General features: G+C 37.0%; 1 protein-coding gene across 2 annotated transcripts in view; it reads right to left on the bottom strand.

The window, feature by feature from the left end:
* Positions 1-21,764, bottom strand: part of LOC306884010 (CUB and sushi domain-containing protein 1-like) — a gene marked incomplete at its 3' end in the record, with an annotated part of 521,846 nt that overhangs the window by 203,261 nt on the left and 296,821 nt on the right. For both annotated transcript variants that reach the window (XM_079439599.1, XM_079439600.1), the window contains 2 exons: positions 3,499-3,611; positions 1,358-1,435 (listed from right to left, as the gene is read on the bottom strand). In XM_079439599.1, the coding sequence (XP_079295725.1) occupies positions 1,358-1,435; positions 3,499-3,611 (191 nt within the window). The remainder of the gene's footprint in view (positions 1-1,357; positions 1,436-3,498; positions 3,612-21,764) is intronic.

Genomic DNA, 21,764 nt, shown 5'->3' with positions numbered 1-21,764 from the left:
ATAATGTGTTTTTTGAACATTAAAGCATGTCAACATATTCTGTTAAGCCAAATCTTTAAAAAAGCATCATATGACTCCTTTAATAGTTAACAAGTGTTACCTATTCTAAAGTGTGACTGATTTTGCTATACATGGAGCACATTTACATGTGCTTTCACGTTTAGTGATAACATTTTTTTATCCAAGGCGACTTACAATGAGGACAATAGAAGCAATCGAACCAGCAAAAGAGCAACAACATGTAAGTGCTGTGACAAGTCCAAGAGAAACGCAAAAATGCAGAGCAGGACATTTCTCAAACTAGCCAAGATGAGGAAGAACTTAAGTTTAATGCAAAGTGGCATAACATAATCTAGCAGATGTGTCATTAGGCATGTGGATACTGCATATTTTATAACAGGCTGCTCATCAACAGAATTTGAAATTAGAACAATCTGCTGGTTTGTGTAAAAGTATCAATTAATATAATAAAAAAGTATATTATAAAAATGTATTATAAATGAAACATTAAATAAATATCTTAAAAAATATATCACTTTTGACCTCTGAATTTCAAACAAAATTAAACTGTATTGTGACAAAAACTATGAAACAAGATTCATGCAACCCAGGCTCATTGAAAATATGTTTGTGGTGACATTTCTGCAACATGTAACAAATATTATGGACGTTTCGCAGCAGTTTCAAAGTGAAATGTCCAGTTAGTGGCACTAAAATGTGTTCAATATGTGACCATGGCCTTGTTTTTATTCTGTTGCTTCAGGTAAGTATTGCGGCAGTTCAGAATTCAAATGTCCATTGAGTGTCGCTAAAACTTTAGAGCTCTATAAAGCTCTCTCTCTCTCTCTCTCTCTCTCTATATATATATATATGCTATATACAAAGCTGTATATGTGACTCTAACGATCAAAAGTATCCTTTTTAAAATTTTGCATAAACATAATATTGAAATCATAATATTGTATTGAAACTTTCAACCTCTTAATTCATACTTTTTGCAAAAAGGAATTCAACTTGTCTGAGTTTTACTGCCTCTAATGTTCATTTCAACTGGAAAACACAGCAATTCGTATAGGTATTTTATTTAATTTTTTTTTACTTTTGCAAAAATGTAGACAGAGGCATGTATTTCAAATGAGCCTGGGCAGAATTCATAGCATGCTCTATATCACTGCTTACATACTAAAAGGCAGTGAGAACTTTAAGCATTGTACCTCAGTTATTTTATCTTGTCTAGACCTCATGGCCTGCTGTGAAATATGCATATTAGGTATTTTCTGCTTAGATGAACTGACATGTTCTCTTGTTTTATGTTTGCCTTGATTTAAGTGGGGGACTGTGTTAGAAGTGTACTTACAGACTGCATTTTTGTGACTTGTATCCTTGCTCGGGAGCATTTTCACCCCTCTGGATTTCAGCTCGATGGCCTTCTTCACTGTTGGGAGAGGGTAAAGGTGAAGTGTGTGGAAGTGGAAATCACAATCCATTTATACAGTTAGCAAAGCCTGTCAAGTGCCCAAGAGTGCTAACACCTCATTGAATACGAGCAAACCTCTATGAATCAGTCTTGCATGAGCCATCAAAATAAGACTGTCCTGATGGGCAGAGGTATTTTCTTAATTAGCAAGAGGTATGACAGATCTCAAATGATGCGTGCACTTTACCCGAAACACAACTACTGTATCATTGTGGCATGCAATTATTGGACACCCTACCAATATTTGCATCATCTGGGGCCAATTTAGATTACAAGGCATTTCTGAATTCAGTCCTGTAGGATGCCAATTATGACCCGAGTATCATCAAATAAATTCACCTTGCATAATTTCCTCTCTGTATGGCATCCGCCCCATCAGTGGGCTTTAATACAATAGCAAGGTCTTTAAATAAATATGATAGACACAATAAAGCAATGTGGCAAAATAACGATTATTTGTTGTGAGAAATTTCTCTTTAAATGTATTTAAAAGTCACCCTTACTATACCCTCAAACCACCACAGATTTTGGGGGGTGGGGGGTGGGAGGTAATGTTATGCACTATAGCATTTTGTTTAAACCATTTGTAACTGAATTCAAAAATGTCATTTGTAGAAGATAAATATTACAATTTTATACCAAACATTTCATAAATTTAATAATTATCCCAAAACTGTATAAACACACATGGCAAATAAATATTTAAGGCCTAAATTTAATATGTATATACTTGATTTGCAAATAACACTTCCATCCATTTGGATTACACAGTTTTAATATAAACTAATAAACTTAATGGGATGCATATTCATCAGTCATACATAAATAAAAACAGGTAAGATTTCTATATAAGATTTGAGTATTAATAAACGGAATGTGTTTTATATACAAAACACCCGTTTACATAATTATCATCAATAGATTCAACTTGTTTCAATCTCAGAAATGTTTAATATTTGAATGCTGCTTTCTCCAGTTAGACATATTTTACCATGTTCATACTTTTAAACTGAATAAATATAATTATTTTCACAATGAACAGATTTATGCGTATTCTGCACATTCTGGATGAATGCAGTTTTTTTTTTTTTTTTATAAAATCAAATAGATTCATACATATATTAAGCAGAGGATTTACTTTCATCTGACGATTCAAACCAAATTGATGTAAATTTGATACGCAATTCAAATACATAAATCTTAAAAGACCTAAATAATGTATTTTGTGTATTATTTAACATGTAAAAGTCAACATTATATATCAAATTTAACAAGCCAATTCACATGATACACATTCTGTCATTTAACATAAATTAAACTGATCACAAATTAAATTATAACCCAGATGTTATTTTTTTAATCCTCATATTCGTAAAAAAGAGAGAGACTTTTACTGTCACCTCAGGAATAGGTGCTCATGTGATTCCATCAGTGTAGCTATTTCGGTTAATCTGACAGTTTTACAGCCGTCCCCATTCTCACCTATTCATACACTATGGCTATTTTCAATCCATTGTAAGCATGCACATAATTTGTAGTCTACACAAATTGCAATACTTCAACTGTGCATATATTTTTGTCATATAAAAAGAAAGTGCATTTATAGCCAGCACTCTAAAATGTAACAAATTCAACAAATCCCCAGAGCTTCCCCTGAGATTCACGGCATCCCTTGCTTATTATGCAAATAGAAAACACGATCATAAACGCATATCATGAAAATGATTTAGAAGCGTCTCATCTTGCGTTATTCACGTTAGAAACATGAATTCCCTCACTACTGTCGTGACTGATTTCCCAATTTAAACAGGGGGTAGGGGGTGGGGGGCGTTCAGTGGGATGCTGTAATCATCATTCCAGCAATGTGTCTGCTCATTGAGTCACTTAGACAAGCCAAGATGTCATTTTTAGCTACAGCAGAACACGCCAAGGGATGTGCTGTCTTTCACTGCCAACTGTCCCACATCTGCCAATGATGAGTGCTCCTCTCCTCCAATGTCCTACACACACTGGCCCCTTACCTTGATACTGGGCACTAAATCCTTTCCTCCTATGGTTGCTGTCAGACGTGAAGTGAAGCCGCAGCCAATTCTTGCTACTGATGACAGGGGATGGCAAATTCATTCCAGTCAGCCTGAAAAGAAACAAGATTTTCATTTCACTGAGCAAAAAGGTGATTAAAATCAACTGTATTTCAACTGAGTTTCATTACAAAATGACATGAAATAAATAAGAACACAGTTTTGCACACATATGGGTTGCCAAAAAAACAACAACTTTCATTTGATTCAATGAACATTGAAGTAGTTTCACATAAATAATTCAATTCAATTTAATTATTTAACAAACATATCCTTTATATTGTGTTGGAGTACTAATTAACAACATTTTTTGGGACTCCCAACAATGGCCATTTAAAGATTAATTTAGACTGAGAATAGCAAATCCAAGACATTGTTAAAATTAAATTAATTGCATTTCTATCCACATTGCTTATTTTAAAAATGTTTCTGCTGGATTTCAGTTCTTTAATGGTGATTATAGGGCAATATTTAACATAAAAAAGTTGAATACATCATTTTATTTACAGACAGAAATAGAAACGTCTTAGGTTACGTATATAACCCCAGTTCCTCGAAGGAACGAGACGCTGCGTCAGGAGACGCTTTGGGGAACGCCTACAGCGTAATCAGCTCTGAATACCAATGAAATCTGTCCAATGGATGGGAGGGATGTCACGGGCGAAGTGACGTAATGACCAGCTGGTATAAAAGCACGTGCGGTGAAACAGGCGTCAGCTTCTAGAATGAAGCAAGCGCTGCAGGGATGCCGGGCCAAATTGTTTTCCCTACGACCTCGACACCTCAGTGTGGAGGTCGGGGAAAAAAAGGCAGGCTCGGATGTGGAGGCGAGTCTGAAACCGCAGAAAACGCAGAAAACCCTCTCTGCGGTTCGACAAGCCACTCCACAAGCTCCTCATATTGGGGTGACAGAGTGGGTGCAACATGCTCGACGCTTCCCATGTCAACCTCCTCGGAGGAAGACACGAGAAACGCCGACACCGCCGCCCGAGGGGAAGTAACCGCGAGGCGGGCTTCTGAACTCGAGGATCTGACAGGTGAGGATGGAGATAGAGACTCGCTCGTCTCCAATCCCTCCATCAGATCCCGCCGCGAACCCCATGAGCGCCGCCTCCGCTCCGCCTCAGCGGAAGCGGGCAGCACTGCAGGGAATGCCAACACACACAAGCTGTGTGTATCCCCCGCATACACAAAAAAAACATCTGCAGGGAGGAACAAACAGCTCGTATTGCACTTCTCCCATATTCCAAGCCTTAAACTGGCTCTTCTCAGCCACAGCTAAAGACAGACAACAGTAAATAAGACTGACAGAAACACAGAGCGCTTGCTGAATGACAGAAAGCCGGTTTCACCGCACATGCTTTTATACCAGCTGGTCATTAAGTCACCTCGCCTGTGACGTCCCTCCCATCCATTGGACAGATTTAATTGGTATTCAGAGCCGGTTACGCTGTAGGCGTTCCCCAAAGCGTCTCCTGACGCAGCTCGAGTTCCTGAAGAGGAACTACAAGTCTTTCAAGCTATCCAGCGACTGGCGATAAAAATCAAATAGCCATGGGTCAAGTCACACTCCATTTTATCTAGAATTAAATCATTTTAATTCTGTAAATGTCTGAAAAACATAAGAGCCTGTAGTCTGGTCTTACTATAAATACCAGAATTGTAAAGGAAATTATTATAGATTATTGTTTATTGTGCTGTCACATTCTAATCCAGTACTTCTGATTGGGGGAATTTAAATGTCAAAGCTTGATTTGCAATTTCTATCATTTATAGTTTTATTTTTGTTGTTACATAATACGTCATGCTGCATTATCTCTCTGATTCTTTTTAGCATTCCAAATGATTTTAACCATATTCCTCATTCTATTATTGCAGATAATTATGCCAGAGATGAACAGAATAGTTCATTAAAAGTTCTATGCAGACTTGAGTAAATATATGTCTATGCATCCTCTAATTACGCTTCTTGTCAACTGAACTGCATTTCAATACACAATGCAGTGTGCCGCTAACTTCTTTTGTGAGACGTGGACATCGAAGGGCTTTTCTGCTTCTTTCTAAAAAGCATATTGACATATGGATGATCAACATCTCACTTTAGCACACCTGGAGAAGTCACTGGTAAAATAAAATCTAAATCTATTAATACTGACTCCATTGTGAGAGCAAAGAATTGTGCCTTGTTTTCCTCAACACAAGCTTTGAAGTCTCTAGGATTCCTCCTGTACATACTGTTTCTTTTCTTCCCTCTACTTTTCTTCCCGTACCCCCCTCCATATTCCAGGGTGCCTATTAAAACTTATCCTTCACCTTGTGAATCTCAAGGTGTGTAAACTTTATGGTCCCTATTGTGTGTGTGTTCATTTGAATGACTTATCCTGCAAGGGTTAGTTTGAAGCCATGACGGTAATGGTTTGTAACACCAGTGTGATTCGCTACTAGGGCACAGCTACAGTCCTGGAGCTATATTTCTTCATCTTTTATCTTTGTTTTTCAGATTCTTTGGTCCTGATGCTTGCCAAACATTCAAACGGAATGACTGCAGAGGATATTTATCTGAAATATTAAATTCGACATTCGAAAGGAAGTAGAAATGGTCACAAATCAAAGACGAAACTAAATCCAATCAAAAGCTACACAGTCTTGACAATAATCATTCATATCCTTAACAAGCATTAATGATGGCAGCTACAGCACAGTCATTAGCGTATAATTTAATATTCCATCCCAAATCAGAGCTTCATCTCCTTGATGAGGAGACTATTTTGTTTTTGGCACTGAGATCTGAGAGGAGTCTGATATATTTTCTGTGTAGTATGAATGTGAGTGAATCTCATGAAACCTGTCGAGAACATGTCCGGGTCACATTTCTTAAAGAAAGCACAGCTTATTTTCATCTTAATTTGTATGCAAAGTATAATTTTGATTTCCTTCTTTTGATTCAGGGGTGCTTTTGTGAGATTCACCTTTAATATATTTATTTACTTATTTATTACCAAAGCTCAATTAATGTTGTGGGGGAAATAAAATCATCAAAATGAGCTAATTACAAACAAGAGGCAGGCCTGTGCTCCAAACACTAAGCTGACAGGGTCTTTGGTGACGCTGAATGCAGTAAGTGAGGTAAAGCCTGTCTGGCACAAAACTGCAGTGACTTGCAATTGACATACGCTGCTGTGCGAAGTCCTCATTTCTTTTCAAGAAAGTGGAGTTCAACAGTGCATGAAAACCAGGTTGAGCTGAGTAGGCAAAGGAGTAAGAAAGCAAAATGAGTGTGCTTTACAAGAGGCAGGCAACGGGGGGAAAAAATGGCAAAATTAGTCTGCTTCAAGAGGCATGCAGATAACACGAAAGCTGAACACTGAGAGGACAACAGAAGGTGTTATACATAATATAAATAATAACAAAATGAGATGAATGTTCTAGAACTAGAATCAACTGACATATATCATTATCTGACATAATTAACAGTGAGATAAAATTGACAGCTTAAAGTGCCCCTACTAATTTTGAAAATGGCCTTTCATGCAGTGTGTAACACAGTGAATAAAAACATCCTGCAAAGTTTTAAATCTGAAAGTGCACCGTGTATAAAGTTATTGCCTCTCAAAAGAAAGAGTCAACTCTGAATCATTGAAACAAGACTTTTTTAAAACGAATCCCAAGCCGTTTCTTGTTGATTGCCCGCCCACTTGTGGGTCTTTTAGCGCTGGTCTGAATGAAAATTTAAATGCATTCTTTGCCACTAGGTTCCACTTTTGGAGGGTAAAAATAGCGGTTTCCCCGGTAACGCTGTACACAATGCACTCACAAGCGCTGATTTATCAGGCATTACAGGCATGATGAAAATAAAATGAGACCAATCACCGCAGATTAACGTCACGCAAAGGAGGGGTTTGGAAAAAAATTAATCGCTGAGCAAATTGTTTGGGAGTCATTGAGCAAATAACGTAAAAATTAAAGTGTTTTTTGACCTTGCATGCATGTCAAACTGTTGTTGGGGACTCCCAAAACCAAAATATGAATCTTTCATTACCCATAATGGGGCACTTTAAAAATTTTGATGGACGTGCTCATTTCAACTGTTGGGTTAAACACCATTTTACAATGTAGTGTTCTTAAAGGGGTCATCGGATGCCCATTTTGCACAAGCTGATATGATTTATTAAAAATTTATTAAAAGTCTATAACATACTTAGGTTAAAAAACCCTGTCAAAATCAGCTCTGTTTTCAGTAAGCCGTTTCTTTAGTCCAGGTTGGACTAAATGCTAATTAGCTCTTCTGCCCTCTCTTCCATGGGGTGACGAGCAGTACTGTTTTCTTTAGCCACAAAACTAGCTTTGCGATTTGCAAAGATTCATAAAAAAACCCTTATGCTCACTTCTTCTGTAAGTGAAGCTGGATCACGAATGATTCGCGCAAACATAGATGCATTTAGGCATATTGGGGATCGGCACATTCATTTCAAAGCGAAAGTAACGTTAATCCTCTGCGTCTTCAGCAGCTCTAGATGTACTCAGACTAGACTACTATATTCATTATTACATCCAACAACAAAACACCTCAATCGCTTAATCTGAGACATCTTTTCTTTCCCTGCACCGGAGTCGACACAATGACGGTCGGACTGTTTACAGCTCACTCAGGGCGGGTCTAAGGTAAGACGGCCTTGTCAATCAACTATTGTGGGAGTGGTCTGTGAAGAACTACATCATTCTGACAGGAATCTCAGAACAGCCTGATTTGAGAAAGGGATAGGGATAAAAAAAAAAAAAAAAACAATGGGTGGATTTTTATAATTATAGGATGGATGTGTACATACACTTCCAAAACACATTTACGTTGAAAGGGGAATTTTGCATCCGATGACCCCTTTAAAAATAGCTGCAACAAGAGTAATAATATGATATTACATTGGTCTGTTAAATGTTGTATATTACAATACAAATGATAAATTACATACATTTAGAGGTAGTAGTAGTGGTCGTAGATTTTTGTTAATGTTAATGTATCGATGACAATCTGATCAATTGTGATGTTGGGTTTAGAAAAGTCATAAATAAAGATTGTGTTGAGCAGCTGAAGAGATCTAAGGTCTTCAAAGAGAATAGCCTTTATTTTATTCACAAGTTGTAGCCAAATTTATTCAAGCTCTGGCAACAGAGTCTGAGAGGTCAATAGAGCAGGCCCACTTTGATGACTGCTGGCGATAACTGTTGAAAATGAAGTCCACAGACAACATTACGAGCTGCACTGGCAGAGGGGAGTGATGAAAAAAAAAAAAAAAACTTTGAATTGCAGATTCAGACTACATGTTTTTTTTTCAAAAACCTCACCATGGTTCCCTCAAAAATCAGTGAGGTTTACGTTTGGCATCAAAAAATGTTTATTGCATTTGAACAGTATCAATGGATTCGTTTTTGATCATTGTGGTAATGTTGATGCTGATGGTCAGCTGGTTAATTTATTTGTTGCTGTCAACATATCAGCTTCTGAGAATGGACATGTAAGATACTTTTATTGTAGAAAAAAATATGTAATAAAGAAAGCATAAAGTCACCAAGAATTAAAACTATATTAATATTTTAAAAATCATTCTAACTGTTTTTTAAAGAAAACAGTTTCTAATGAGAAAATAGCATTTTCTAAAGAAAATAGAGTCCACAACTCCACACCACTATATTATATTGATAAAAAAAATTTCAGACCGACTTACAGTGATCTACAGCCCTCTTTAAGCATGGTAAGATCACTATAATACACAGTCTCACTTCAATTTACTTTTATGCACAGTTTGACATTGACAAGAGATAGCCTGAGTTTTTTCCTTCTAACTGACTACACTTGACATGACAGGTCAGCCAGTGTCTGTCCGTAAGGCCCTTGCTCTCGAAACTGCTTTGCAGAAGTCAAAGTAATCAGTAGGTTTAGTCAGAAGATGATGTACTCTAAACATTAGCTTTCAAATTCAGCCACCTGCCAGCTGTCCATCTCTTAACCAAATCCCATACCCTCATGTTTACGTAAATATCTGTTGAAGGCTGTAGCTATGTTGCTAGAATTGTTTTTTATTCCTTTTACAAAAGAAATAAAAAAATTCTTGCATCATGACATGCATACACAAATGAAAAAAAAAACTGTTGGAGTTATATCAGGATCGGTGAATCGAAGCAAAAAATTATACACAAATTATGATGCTTTGATGCATCGAAAGCAAAAAAAAAAAAACATTATAGTTAGTGATACTGCCTAAACTGGATGCAAATGACAGTAAACTGATTTCATATTCTTCTACTTCTGACCATGATTAGCAAATGTAGCCGTTGTCTGATTAGCTTGAGAAGACAGCATATTGAGTGTGGATTGGTGCGCACATATTGATGCTAGAAATATTTCAAAATCCACAAATGATTGCAGTGATCTAAAAATGCTCCAGAATGCACCCTAACAAACATGTATGGATACACTTATGGAATTTGTTTAATTTTTGTGAGTATGTTTACAATGATTGATATTATCTTTAAATAACACAATTGCTCAAAAGTAGTCAAAAGACAAAACTTCTATAATCCAAAACTTTAATGATTTAAAAACCTGCAATTGTGTTGCTAATAAAAGGGCTGTCATGAAGTTTGATTGTCGATTAAGTGTCATACAAATTAATCTGATTAATAATTTATTTTTGTGTGTTTTCTTCATATCGGTTGAATTATAAAGTTACTCACAAATTCAGAGCAAAAGCATTGTTAAGTGGTGTTAGATGCTTACTTGCCCACACAAAAGTGTCTGTCATTCAGATCCCTGAATCATGTCCCTTCTTCAAAGTGAGTTCTATAGGACCTTAGGGATTTTAAGTCTAGGGTTAAAATCAAATCTTTAAAAAGTAGCATTACAACTCTCCCCAACAAGCCATCAATCAAGTCAAAAATCCGGTATCAGCAATCATCAGTTCCTAAACCTTCCAAAAATAGAAGGCTATGAAATGATATAGAAACTTCATATCAAGATTATACTGAAAGTTATCAATATTATCACACTATTGTTAAAATGTGCTAGAAAAAGTACTGATACACATCAAAATCATTTTACCAAGTTTAATAGTTAAAACCAACAGCGGATAAAATTAGCAGCACTATGGGTCGTTTGCATAAACATTAAACATTTTATAAAGTGATAAACCTCACTTCAGCCTTAAAACCATTATTAAGAAAAGGGATGAACCAAAATGATCAAGGATTATTAGTATTCCATCTGCTCAGCGAATAATTCCGGATACTGTATCCAAATTGTTTTGAATTTTAGAATACACATTAGCTTAGTTTCCATCAAGCAGTTATGTTTTATGTATGTATGTATGTATTTATTTTTTAAATAAAATTAAATTCTATTTTCACATTGGTCTGAACAAAAATGACAGACAGGACATGTAGTGCCAGTAGGTGGTACTTATGGAACAGCAGAAATAGAGCTGTTCCTAGTAATTGCTATAAGGGACGGAGAGCGATACACTTCAAGTATCAGTTCAAGCACAGTAATGGAGCCATCTGCACATTGTCTCATTCCTTATACCTCTGAGAACTGAGGTTACATGCATAACCAGAGACGTTCTCTTTCGATTGCTGTTCACTCTACATTGTTCCCCATAGCATCAGCTGCTGACACAGTGACTACAACACCACATTCCTAGTGTAAGATCTGAACCAGCCTCTGTGGGCAGCATATGCCAAAAATAGACATATATTATGGTATTATACCACAGCATGAACCAGACAGGTTGCACAAGCACTTCACAACAGGCGTTGGGAAGATGAGATTACAATGGTCAGTGCGGACTAATTCTCTTGCTCAGAAAAATCTTCATTTTCCTGGTAAGTCCACGGCACAATTCAAATGGCCAGGCCTGCGTACTGCTCATAACATTAATAGGTATTGATTGTTCCCAAAGAGGAAGCGCTATGCTGGAGCCATCATCTGCCGTGATCTGACCCCCCTTAATGATTTACATACTCCACTACCTCCGTCTTGTCTGCTTGAATGACAACATGGCAGTTATGCACATCTCTATGAAAAACTCTCAGAGCTAAACACACCGTGAGCAGTTGTAAGTGATTGATTAGCCATGCTTGTCTGGCACCCGTCCTAGAGCCAAAAACTTGACAGCCATCGAATTGATTATACAAGCTCAAGCTAGATGCATCTGTGGTGACCACAGATGATCTCCTGGAAACCTGCCCCGTCACAGCCTTTCTGATAAAAGGTTGGCGCTGTCTAGAGCAGCAATGCAACGCATGTCTGAACAGCTGGAGAGCTGACTGCATGTGCCCGACTGTGAAATATGTACACATTGTCACTTTTGCCTGACTCTCAGCCTTTTGCAGCAACCTCTATTCTCTATTACACCTTGCACAAAAATGTTGTGTGTTTCTGTATATAATAGATGGGTCCTGCAGGTGAACCGTGGAGGATCAACCACCACTGAAGTGAGGTGGCCACCTTGGAAACTGGTTTACATGGGAAGATTTCCCATGTGCTGACATGATTGGACTGTTAACCACATTGGACGAACACACTTTATTGAACACAGAGCATTTAACTCGTTCTCCCCACTTCGGCAAGTTGTAATGGCAGAGAGGGAAGGCATTGCATTGAAAAAGCTCTAGATATGATCTTTTGGGGCTGGTCCTAGTTGAATGGCTGTGAGTTCCTCTTCACAACAGGGTGGCATCAGGAGTTCTTCTGCTGTTCTGCATGGCTGATGGATTGGACAGTCACCTCTGTAGCATATAAAGCCAAGTCTGTCACACTATGCAGCTCTCTAAAGAGCTTGGTATCGGCTTCATTTTCTCTGTGTATTTGAGAAACTTTGGCTTAAACTTTTGGAGACCAGATATGAAATGACAAGCCGGCTTGGCTCACTTGACTCTTCTACCTCGGACATTGCAAGACAGATGGCCTCATATCTTTCTTCTGGTCCATCAAAAACATTTTCATGCACTCCAATTCAAGGTCAGAGATTGTCTCGAGTGTACGGCACAGGTGAAAACACTAGATCTGGAAAGTGGGGGGTATGCACGACCTCTGCCAGCAGAAATGTGGGAAGCAGAATGAGGGCAGCATCTTAAAACTGAAGGTAATTGCTCTCAACCAGAGCCACTTTACACAGACAGGTAACCGAAGGAATCCCAGACATGTAACAGAACGAAGGAATAACAGACCTAAAGGAGAAACATTCTAAGGTAACACACTCGGCAGAAGACTATATAGAGCCTGCCATTGGCCAACCTGCATTAGCTTGACTCAGTAAGGCTTCAGGTTTGATCAGCAATGATCATAAAACCTGTTTTTAAAATGAGTTACCACAAGCAGAACAATCATCTAAAAGTCAACAAACTGCCTTTTCTCCTTCAGTGAAGTCTAAATATTACTAAACATACTTTAAAAATGTCTAAACGACAAGATAAAGGATAAAATGAAGGCTATGGAGCAGGGCCATTTCTACTCATTTTGACGCCCTAAGCCGCGGTCAGACTAGACTTTTTGTTCCATTGACTTCCATTCATAAGCATGCAAATGTGTCAGACCGGAAACGCAAGCCAGTGCAGAGATATTTAGCATTTCGCTGCACAGCAAAGTTCAAGTTTGGTGAACTCTGCCCTGTGAATTTGCATCAGTTGATACCGTGTAACCAATGGCAGATCGATACGTCACAGCTTGACCTCCTATCTGAATTAAAAGAACATAAATTTAAAGCTGCAGCGCTGCAGGAAAGTGGAGTAGATTGGATGTTTTTACATTTTAGATGTATTATAATTTGTTACGTTTTGAATTTAAGTTTTTAAAAAGACTCGTGATGTCATGACCGTTGATATCATGACCATTGCGGCATGCAAAACAAATTTGCATTCTCAAAGTCTAGTGTGACCGTGGCACTACGCGATATATATATATATATATATTAGGGCCGGGACTCGATTAAAAAAATTAATCTAATTAATTAGAGGCTTTGTAATTAATTAATCGAAATTAATCGCATTTTAATCGCATATAAATATTTGACCTGAGAACAGTGAGAAGTAAGCTTTTTTATATGGATTTTTACATTTCCCATCCACAGGGCCAACCAAAGCGGTCTCATCAGCTTCTTTGTCCATGTTCACTGTGGTTTGTTTTTGGCTGTTTCTCAATATGCCTTCTTCAGCGATCTTGCGTCCTTGTGTTCTCGTTCTACGTCATCATTAACCGTCGAAGTTCAGTTCCAATTCTCAAGAACGCAAGTATAGAGGATGCATGAAAGTGCCCGGATATGTTCTTGAAACTGAGGATGCATCGAGTGCAGACTTGAGAGAATCAGCCTTTAGAAATCCCAGAAAACGCTGTGGGTGGCCGGTGTACGTAAGCCTGTAAGCTTTAAAGTCGCTCTCACAAATACTTAACGGCTCTTCAAGTTGAAAGTAAACATTTATCGTTTTGTTTTGGTTAATTTTAATAAAGTTATAAGACCCGGAGAAAGTCTGCATTTTTATTGGCATATTAAAATGAATCTTAACAGTAAAACATATAACGCTGTAAAATAAAACAATACAATTATATGAAAGTAATATCTATAATAGTATGAAATGTTTTAATAAGTTATGATATGACATTTTGTAATATTTATTGTTCATTGGCCGTTTCTTATGCTGAGACTATGCGGTCAGTTAAGCAGGAATGCAGTACATCTCAATTCTCATAAGTGTGCGTTCTGTGTTCTCGCGTCCTTCCGAGTTCGTTCTTCCAAGGAAGCTTGCCAAGACTAGGGCTGGGTATCGATATCGATACCGATACCTTGAGTTCGATACCGGTTCCTGAACGGTACTTTTTTCGATACCAGTTTTATAAAATCAGTTTTAATAAGATTACATTATCTGAAAAAACTATTTTTTTTAGCTTGTTGATATTTATACAGACTCAAAGTCTCATCTCCTGAGCCACTGCACAAAGGAACAAAATATATCCAACACAATAAATAAATAAATAATTTTAATAAAGTTCAAATTGTTTTCAGTTTACACATCTGTTAGGCTACGTTTACATTAGTGCATGTTCATTTTAAAACACATAGCTCAGACAGAATTATCATTTCTAGGTTGTTAAAGACTTCAAGAAATGTAAAACCTTCATCCACTTTCATAAGTGGGTGTTTTATTTTCTTTCACCATATGTTTTATTGTTATTAAATTCTGGTGTAGTATGTCTAATTATTTGAATGCATAAAAACAACTTAGTTTATTTAAATTTATTCTTAAAATAGCCTAATGAAATGTTTTATTTTTCCTCAGAAATTCTGTGTTCTGTATCTGGTTTTCAAATGAAGACATAAAACATTAATTTAATTTCTCTTTAAATTATTGAAAATCAAAGTTTATTTATTTTGGCAAACAAAGGGAGGTTACTATTAAAATTAAAACATGGAATAACTGTTGTGTGATCATTACTAAAAAAAAAAAAAAGTTTTAATAATTTTAATAGTAGCCTACTAGTAGCAGTATGTACTGTCTGCTGAACAATATTAATACCGTTAATATTAAAACCGAACTTTTATTTTGACGGGTTGCCTGGAATACCTTTACAGTTCTGTGTGTATATGATATGAGTTAGTTTTACTCGAATCAAAAGGTAAAATGCTCATGAAGTGACTTTCAGAGCAGGTCTGGAGATGTTGTTCATGTCCTCATTTAGAGAGGCGGCAGACGCTGAAATGACCGCGAACGTCACTCGAGCTTCAGTCTGTGTATAATAAACAAACCGCGCGATTTAAAGAGCTGACTGCTCCGTGCGCTTTCGAAACGCTCTTGCGGAGGTCAAACACTGATCAATCTGCACGTCGCCGTTTCTAGTCAAACACAGCTAGTGATGCAGGCTCACTGATGTGATGAGATTAACCCCTTAGGTATCGAAATTTGGTACCGAACGACAAGACGTTTTTCGATACTCGGTGGTATCGAGGCAATTCGGTCGGTGCCTAAAAAGTATCGAACTCGATACCCAGCCCTAGCCAAGACCGGTCTCCACGAACGCAAGTCCGTTCTGACGCTAGTTGGTGCTCCAGTATAATCGGTCTGCCGAAACTCATCCAGTGAGAAACGTTCCGCGGTGCAAAAATAAGTGCGATTAAAATGCGTTAAAAAAAATTAACGCGTTATTTTTGTGTAATTAATTAATCTAAATTAACGCGTTAAAGTCCCGGCCCTAATATATATATATATATATATATATATATGATTCAGCATTTCGACACTTCCATAAGGATGCATTAAATTCAACAAGGCAGTTTAATAAAGGATGTATCTTGTGAATTAGCAAATTTTACTTCACCAATATTTGTTAAATTGGCTGACAAAGTTTTATATAGGACTGCCACAAATACTACCCAAACAAAATACTGATTTTGTGCACTTTTTACTGTACCGATATTTTAAATTGGCCTTTGAACTTAGCTTTATTGCATGGAAAAAAAAAGAAAAGCCTAACCTTGCCAAAGCACTGACAGAACCCATTGATCTAATGGCATTGTTGAGCGCTCTAAAATGCAAACTTTGCATGCAACAATCAGAGGCAGCAATTGACAGCGCTTTGATCCAGTGGTATACAGGCATCGTCAGAATGATAGTACTCTAGCCCAATGATGTTTTCATTTTTGGGTGAACTATCCCTTTAATGCATTTGATAGTCAGTGAAGTTGCATATTTAAACCTAGTGACATGAGAAAGCAAACTGACATGTTAATTTAACCAAAAGAAATCCTGCAATGCCACAGAGCGTCATTCATATAGTTTTCCATCTTACATCATATCTGTCCCAAATCATTGTTAATGTACACAAAGACTTCACCCTGGGCTGGAAGATTGTGTATTGTGCATTTTTCAGGGAAGCATTTCTCCTTTTGTGGCTCTACTAAAGTCTGTATGCTTCATATAGAGAGAGGTTTAATATAGATTGTGCTTTCTCTTTCTGTTTGCTCTGTAGTTTTAAACACCGAACTTCAAACTCATCTATGCTGCTTTTTGATCATTCTTAAAGTAAACTTTTGGCCATTTGGTGATTAAATAATCTGTTTTAGACCACCGCTTATCTATAGAATAGAAGTATTGTTCCTTGTTAATTTCAACATTTACTGATATATTTTAAAATTTGAAGTTGCTTTTGTTAACATTAATGAATTATGAACTAATTTTATTGATCAATATATAATTAATATTAATATTTTTATTAATTTACAAAGTAGGTTACTTTTTAATTGTAACGCACTATTTATTTTCCATTCAGAATCCATTTTAAAACTATCAGTTGATTAATTGGTATCAGCCAGTGTGGTCCAACCTAGCTATCGGTATCGGTAAAATCCAATATCGGTCGACCTCTAGCATTTACAACTTTCACATTGGAGCACAAATCTGCCTTTAAATAGGTCATATGATGCGATTTCAAGTTTTGCTTTCTCTTTGGAGTGTTACAAGCTGATAGTGCATAGATAAGATCCCTGAAGTTGCAAAAACTAAAGTCTCAAAACCAAAGAGATATTCTTTATCAAAGTTAAGACTCTGCCACGCCCTCCTAAAATGGCTCATTCAAACACGCCCCCACGTCTACGTCACGATGTGGAAGTATTTGCGTAATGCCGGCCAAATGTTCAGGCAAAGAAAGAAGGCGTGGTTTCAGTAACCGCAGTAGTGTTGATGCAGCCGTGTCAGGGAGACGCTGTGTGTTTTATTTGGCCTTCCGGAAGTAGATGCATTCAGGAATCATTAAGATTACTTACAACAGAACAGCACAACCCAGATGTTATCACAACGCATTTTATGGACGACCGTTTCATGAACCTAGGAGAGGAGGTAAATCTGACTTTGCTATGACAATCTGGCGCTTCTGAATCAGCGACTGTAAAGTTTTGTTATTAGTTTAAGTATTTGCTATTGACTGTTCAAATGCGGTGTTTTGCGCGTCGTGTGTGTGTGAGAGAGAGAGAGAGGGTCACATCACAGCACGTCAGCTGTCTTAACCGTGGCTTGTGTACTGCAAATATATACGAACATCATCACTGTGTCTGTCACGTGACTCTGTTCCCCTCTGGGGCTTGAACTGATGGTAAAAATAAGGACATTATTAACTGTCTTTACTTTTATTTTGAAAGCTGAAGCTCGCGATTATAGAAAAGGGCGTTACATTTCTGACAAGAGCTTGTGTTGTTCAGCCAATCACAATGCACTGTGCCAGTTGGCCAATCAAAGCAGACTGCACTTGTTGGAAGGAAGGACTTTGTAGAAAATGAAGCGTTTGAGAGAGGCGGGGCATAGAGGACCTACAATAATGTACAGTATTTGAAAAATAATGTGTTTTTTGAACATTAAAGCATGTCAACATATTCTGTTACACCAAATACACAAAATAATGATCTTTAAAAAAGCATCATATGACCCCTTTAAACTTAAGAAATAAAAATTTGACATTTATCATAATAATTATATCCAATCGATACTTGTATTAAAAAAATATATATATATATATATATATATATATATATTGTGATAATTGTTTTGGACATATCACATTCAGCAGCAGCCAGATCAAACATCAATCAGGGAATAAGTACTCACTGCCCTTTTGGATTGATTTGGCATCTCAAAAAATATGCAGCGAGATTTCTGCGGTCAGAATATACTGCTCATCCCATTAAAAAAAACTGGCCAGGGTTTCTTTTTAATGCCACTGAACTGGGATCAATACTGAAAATGCTTCTGAATGTCATGGAAGAGACTTGGCTTAGAGGCTGCTCACCAGCCAATGTTTCAGTAATCCATATGAAACTATAGTGGACCTGTTTGTTAAATGCCATAGCTGTGCCTGTGAGGCTAGAATAACTCAGTACATTGTCTTCACACCTGTGTCACGTGATTGTAAAGGTCTCAGACATCCTCTTGTACAGGAAATGTATTACTTATACTCCCAGAAGTGTTAGAGAAATAAACAAAGGGAAATCAATACCTCTATAACACAGCAGTGTCTGCTGTCTGTAAATTTAGGTTTCTCCTATACTTTTCCAATCTCTGATGTCTTTACATTTGTTTGTTCACTGCAGTTCAAGGGACATGTATGTTTGAGAGTGTAAATTGCATGAAATGGTCAAACATGCATGATATTTCATCTTACATACAGTAGCTGAAATGTTTTTGGCAGCCTGGAGGGTATTTGAGAGATTTAGCCCTAGTTTAAGCTATGTTCATGTACTTAACACACTCCAAAGAATGTTCATTTTCCTTAGGTGACAGTAGTGTTGTTTTTGGCAGCCTGTTTTAATTTTAGTTTTAATTAAATGTAATTAAGATCTAAATAAATTCACAAGAGCAAGCATATTGTTTGCACATGTTTATTTACATTAAAGTCAAAATAACTGAAATAATAAGAGCACAAGTATAGATCAGGAACTTATTTAAGTCTGTCTAAATATGTAGTAATTGCAATGTCTTCTGGTCCATATCCTTTCCTCAGGAAGGTGTGCTAGAGACTGATTAATGTAACATAAAAATACTATACATATTTATATATTTTTCTATTTTATTGTGGAGTGACACTTTTATAAACTTTTCTATGCTCCTCTGATTATATAATGGCAAATATTATAAATATCATAGCACAACAGTGATCAGCAATAATGATAAGCCTAATACTCACAATAAAAATAATAAGGTCATATAGATCATAACACAGTCTTGGAGGTAAGAAGTGGATTATTCTTCACCTGAAATTTCTTTTCATCCTGAAATGCGAGGCAAATGTTGGATCACAATAATTTTCTTTTATTCTTATTTTGTAAACCACATTTAGTCTCGTTTTTATTCGTCAACAATATTGCATTATATATTTAATTATAGTCATCGTCACGTGACCAGCATTTACGTTGCGTCTCGTCTCGTTTTTGTCACGTGATAAAGGTGCGTTGACGACGATATTTAGTCATAATTTTCATTGACGAAAGCAACACTAGGTGACAGTATCCTAGGCCTGTTGCAATTATTACATAACAACCTGATTGTACATATTTGGTCTAATTGAAATTATCTGAGAAAACCATAAACTTGGTTCACTTAGATGATATAGATAAAACAATCTTTTAGTTTTCCATTAAAGGAGGTACTCCAGCCATACCTAGGGATATCAGAGACTTAAGGTTGGATGCTTTAGGCTTCATTTATCATATAGAATCCTTGTTCTCCTCCACAAAGTTCAACATTACCATTCACATCTGGATTATATAGCATGCTCTTCGTATGTGTTTTATATACAGTATACTACTGCTGTTTATGGTAAGAATAAACATTCTGATATTACTTTTCTGATGCAGTGAAAATAGCTTCTGCTGTTATTTCATCACCAGTCCAGTGAAGTAATGTTATTGCTCTCTTACAGCACGTTTGTGTAATTTCAAGCCTGTGTTTTGGTGAAGCGGAAAAGCAAATTATTTGCGAGGGTGCCTGTGTGACTACACAGCCTCGATGCTCCACACGTCAAGAGCGAGGACATGTTTATTCACAGAGCTTGAAGTTAATAGAGTTCAGGCAGAGCCTTCTGTATCATCTCTGACTAGGCTAGACAATTTGGTCACAATTGCAAACCTTTGAAAACACAGTGAAGAAGTGTCTGATAAAAGGAAAGGGACAGAAACAGGTGATGAGAGAAAACAAGAAAAAAAGTATTAAAGCATTGAGTGGCAATCATCAAGTTGACAGCTGCGAAGACAGTCACAGAGCAAGTGGTATGTTCCCAGAATAATCAGTGAGATCAATGTTATCTAATTTCTATCAGAGGGTTTTCTAAATCTGTCTGAAAGACAGAAAAAGCCCTATACCATATGGAGTTTAAGTACAATTGTTCCATCTATGTAATTTGTGATTTTCAGTGAATAATTCACCCTAAAATGAAAACATAAAACCACCATAAAAGTAGCCCATAAGACTGCACTGTGCTACATTCCAAGTTTTCTGAAGTTATAATAAAACAATAGAAATGTAAAAGGTTTTCAGTCAATAATGACCTAAATTTAAGTCTGTTCCTCACACACACAGCTATCATATGACATCTCTATACTTGAAATATGGGGAAGTCGTGGCCTAATGGTTAGAGAGTCGGACTCGTAATCCAAAGGTTGCGGGTTCGAGTCCCCGGCCGGCAGGGATTGTAGGTGGGGGGAGTGAATGTACAGCGCTCTCTCCACCCTCAATACCACGACTGAGGTGCCCTTGAGCAAGGCACCGAACCCCCAATTGCTCCCCGGGCGCCGCAGCATGGCTGCCCACTGCTCCGGGTGTGTTCACGGTGTGTGTGTGTGTGTGTGTGTGTGTGTGTGCATTTGTTCACTACTCACTGCTGTGTGTGTGCACTTGGATGGGTTAAACGCAGAGCACCAATTTCGAGTATGGGTCACCATACTTGACAATACGTCACGACTTTACTTTACGACTTTACTTTATAGTGCATGTGTTATGTAGACTACTTTTATGGTGTTTTATGGTCAAGAAGCTTGTAAGTCCCTGGACAACATTAACTGTTTTGTAAAGGTTTTTTTTATTTGATATATTTTTTTAATGTCTTGTTTTTGTTTGTCTTGAAAAACAGCTATTGTGTTTGATACGAGGGCGAGTAAAAGAGTTTTCATTTGTGAATTATAGAATTACTCTAATCCCCTCCAAATCGAACATGCCTGTTTTTTCTTTTTTCTTTCACAGTCTCTGTAAAACATAAAGGGCATATTAAGTCCTGTTTTTCAGTTAACTTGTCTTCTGAGAAATTGAATCCCATCCAGAACATAATGTCTCTGATTGGTTTATAATTTTCCCCTCATTTATTTGAACCTTCATTGAATGCCACAACTTTCTGTGCAATGTAACAATACAGCTAAGTAAAAATGAAATTAAATCAGTAGGAGAGAGTTCGATCCCAGAAATTACTCAAAATTGTCTTTAGAGTAGCATCAGGTATAATTCTCACCATAAAAGCAGGGGTCCAAAAATCTACTTGAGAAAATCCTATTTAAAATTTTTTAATGCCATACCATGCAACTTCTTTTATTTCAAATCAAATGTACTATCTATATCAATATATCACCATAATAGCCTGACTGAAAAGTTGTTCTAAATGTTCCAAAGGGAATCTTGTGCTTCAAAACTGT

The sequence above is a fragment of the Barbus barbus genome (genome assembly GCF_936440315.1).
Source record: "Barbus barbus genome assembly, chromosome: 18".
NCBI lineage: Eukaryota > Metazoa > Chordata > Actinopteri > Cypriniformes > Cyprinidae > Barbus > Barbus barbus.
The sequence above is the reverse complement of the archived record's forward strand: the minus strand, read 5'-3'. Positions and strand labels throughout refer to the sequence as shown.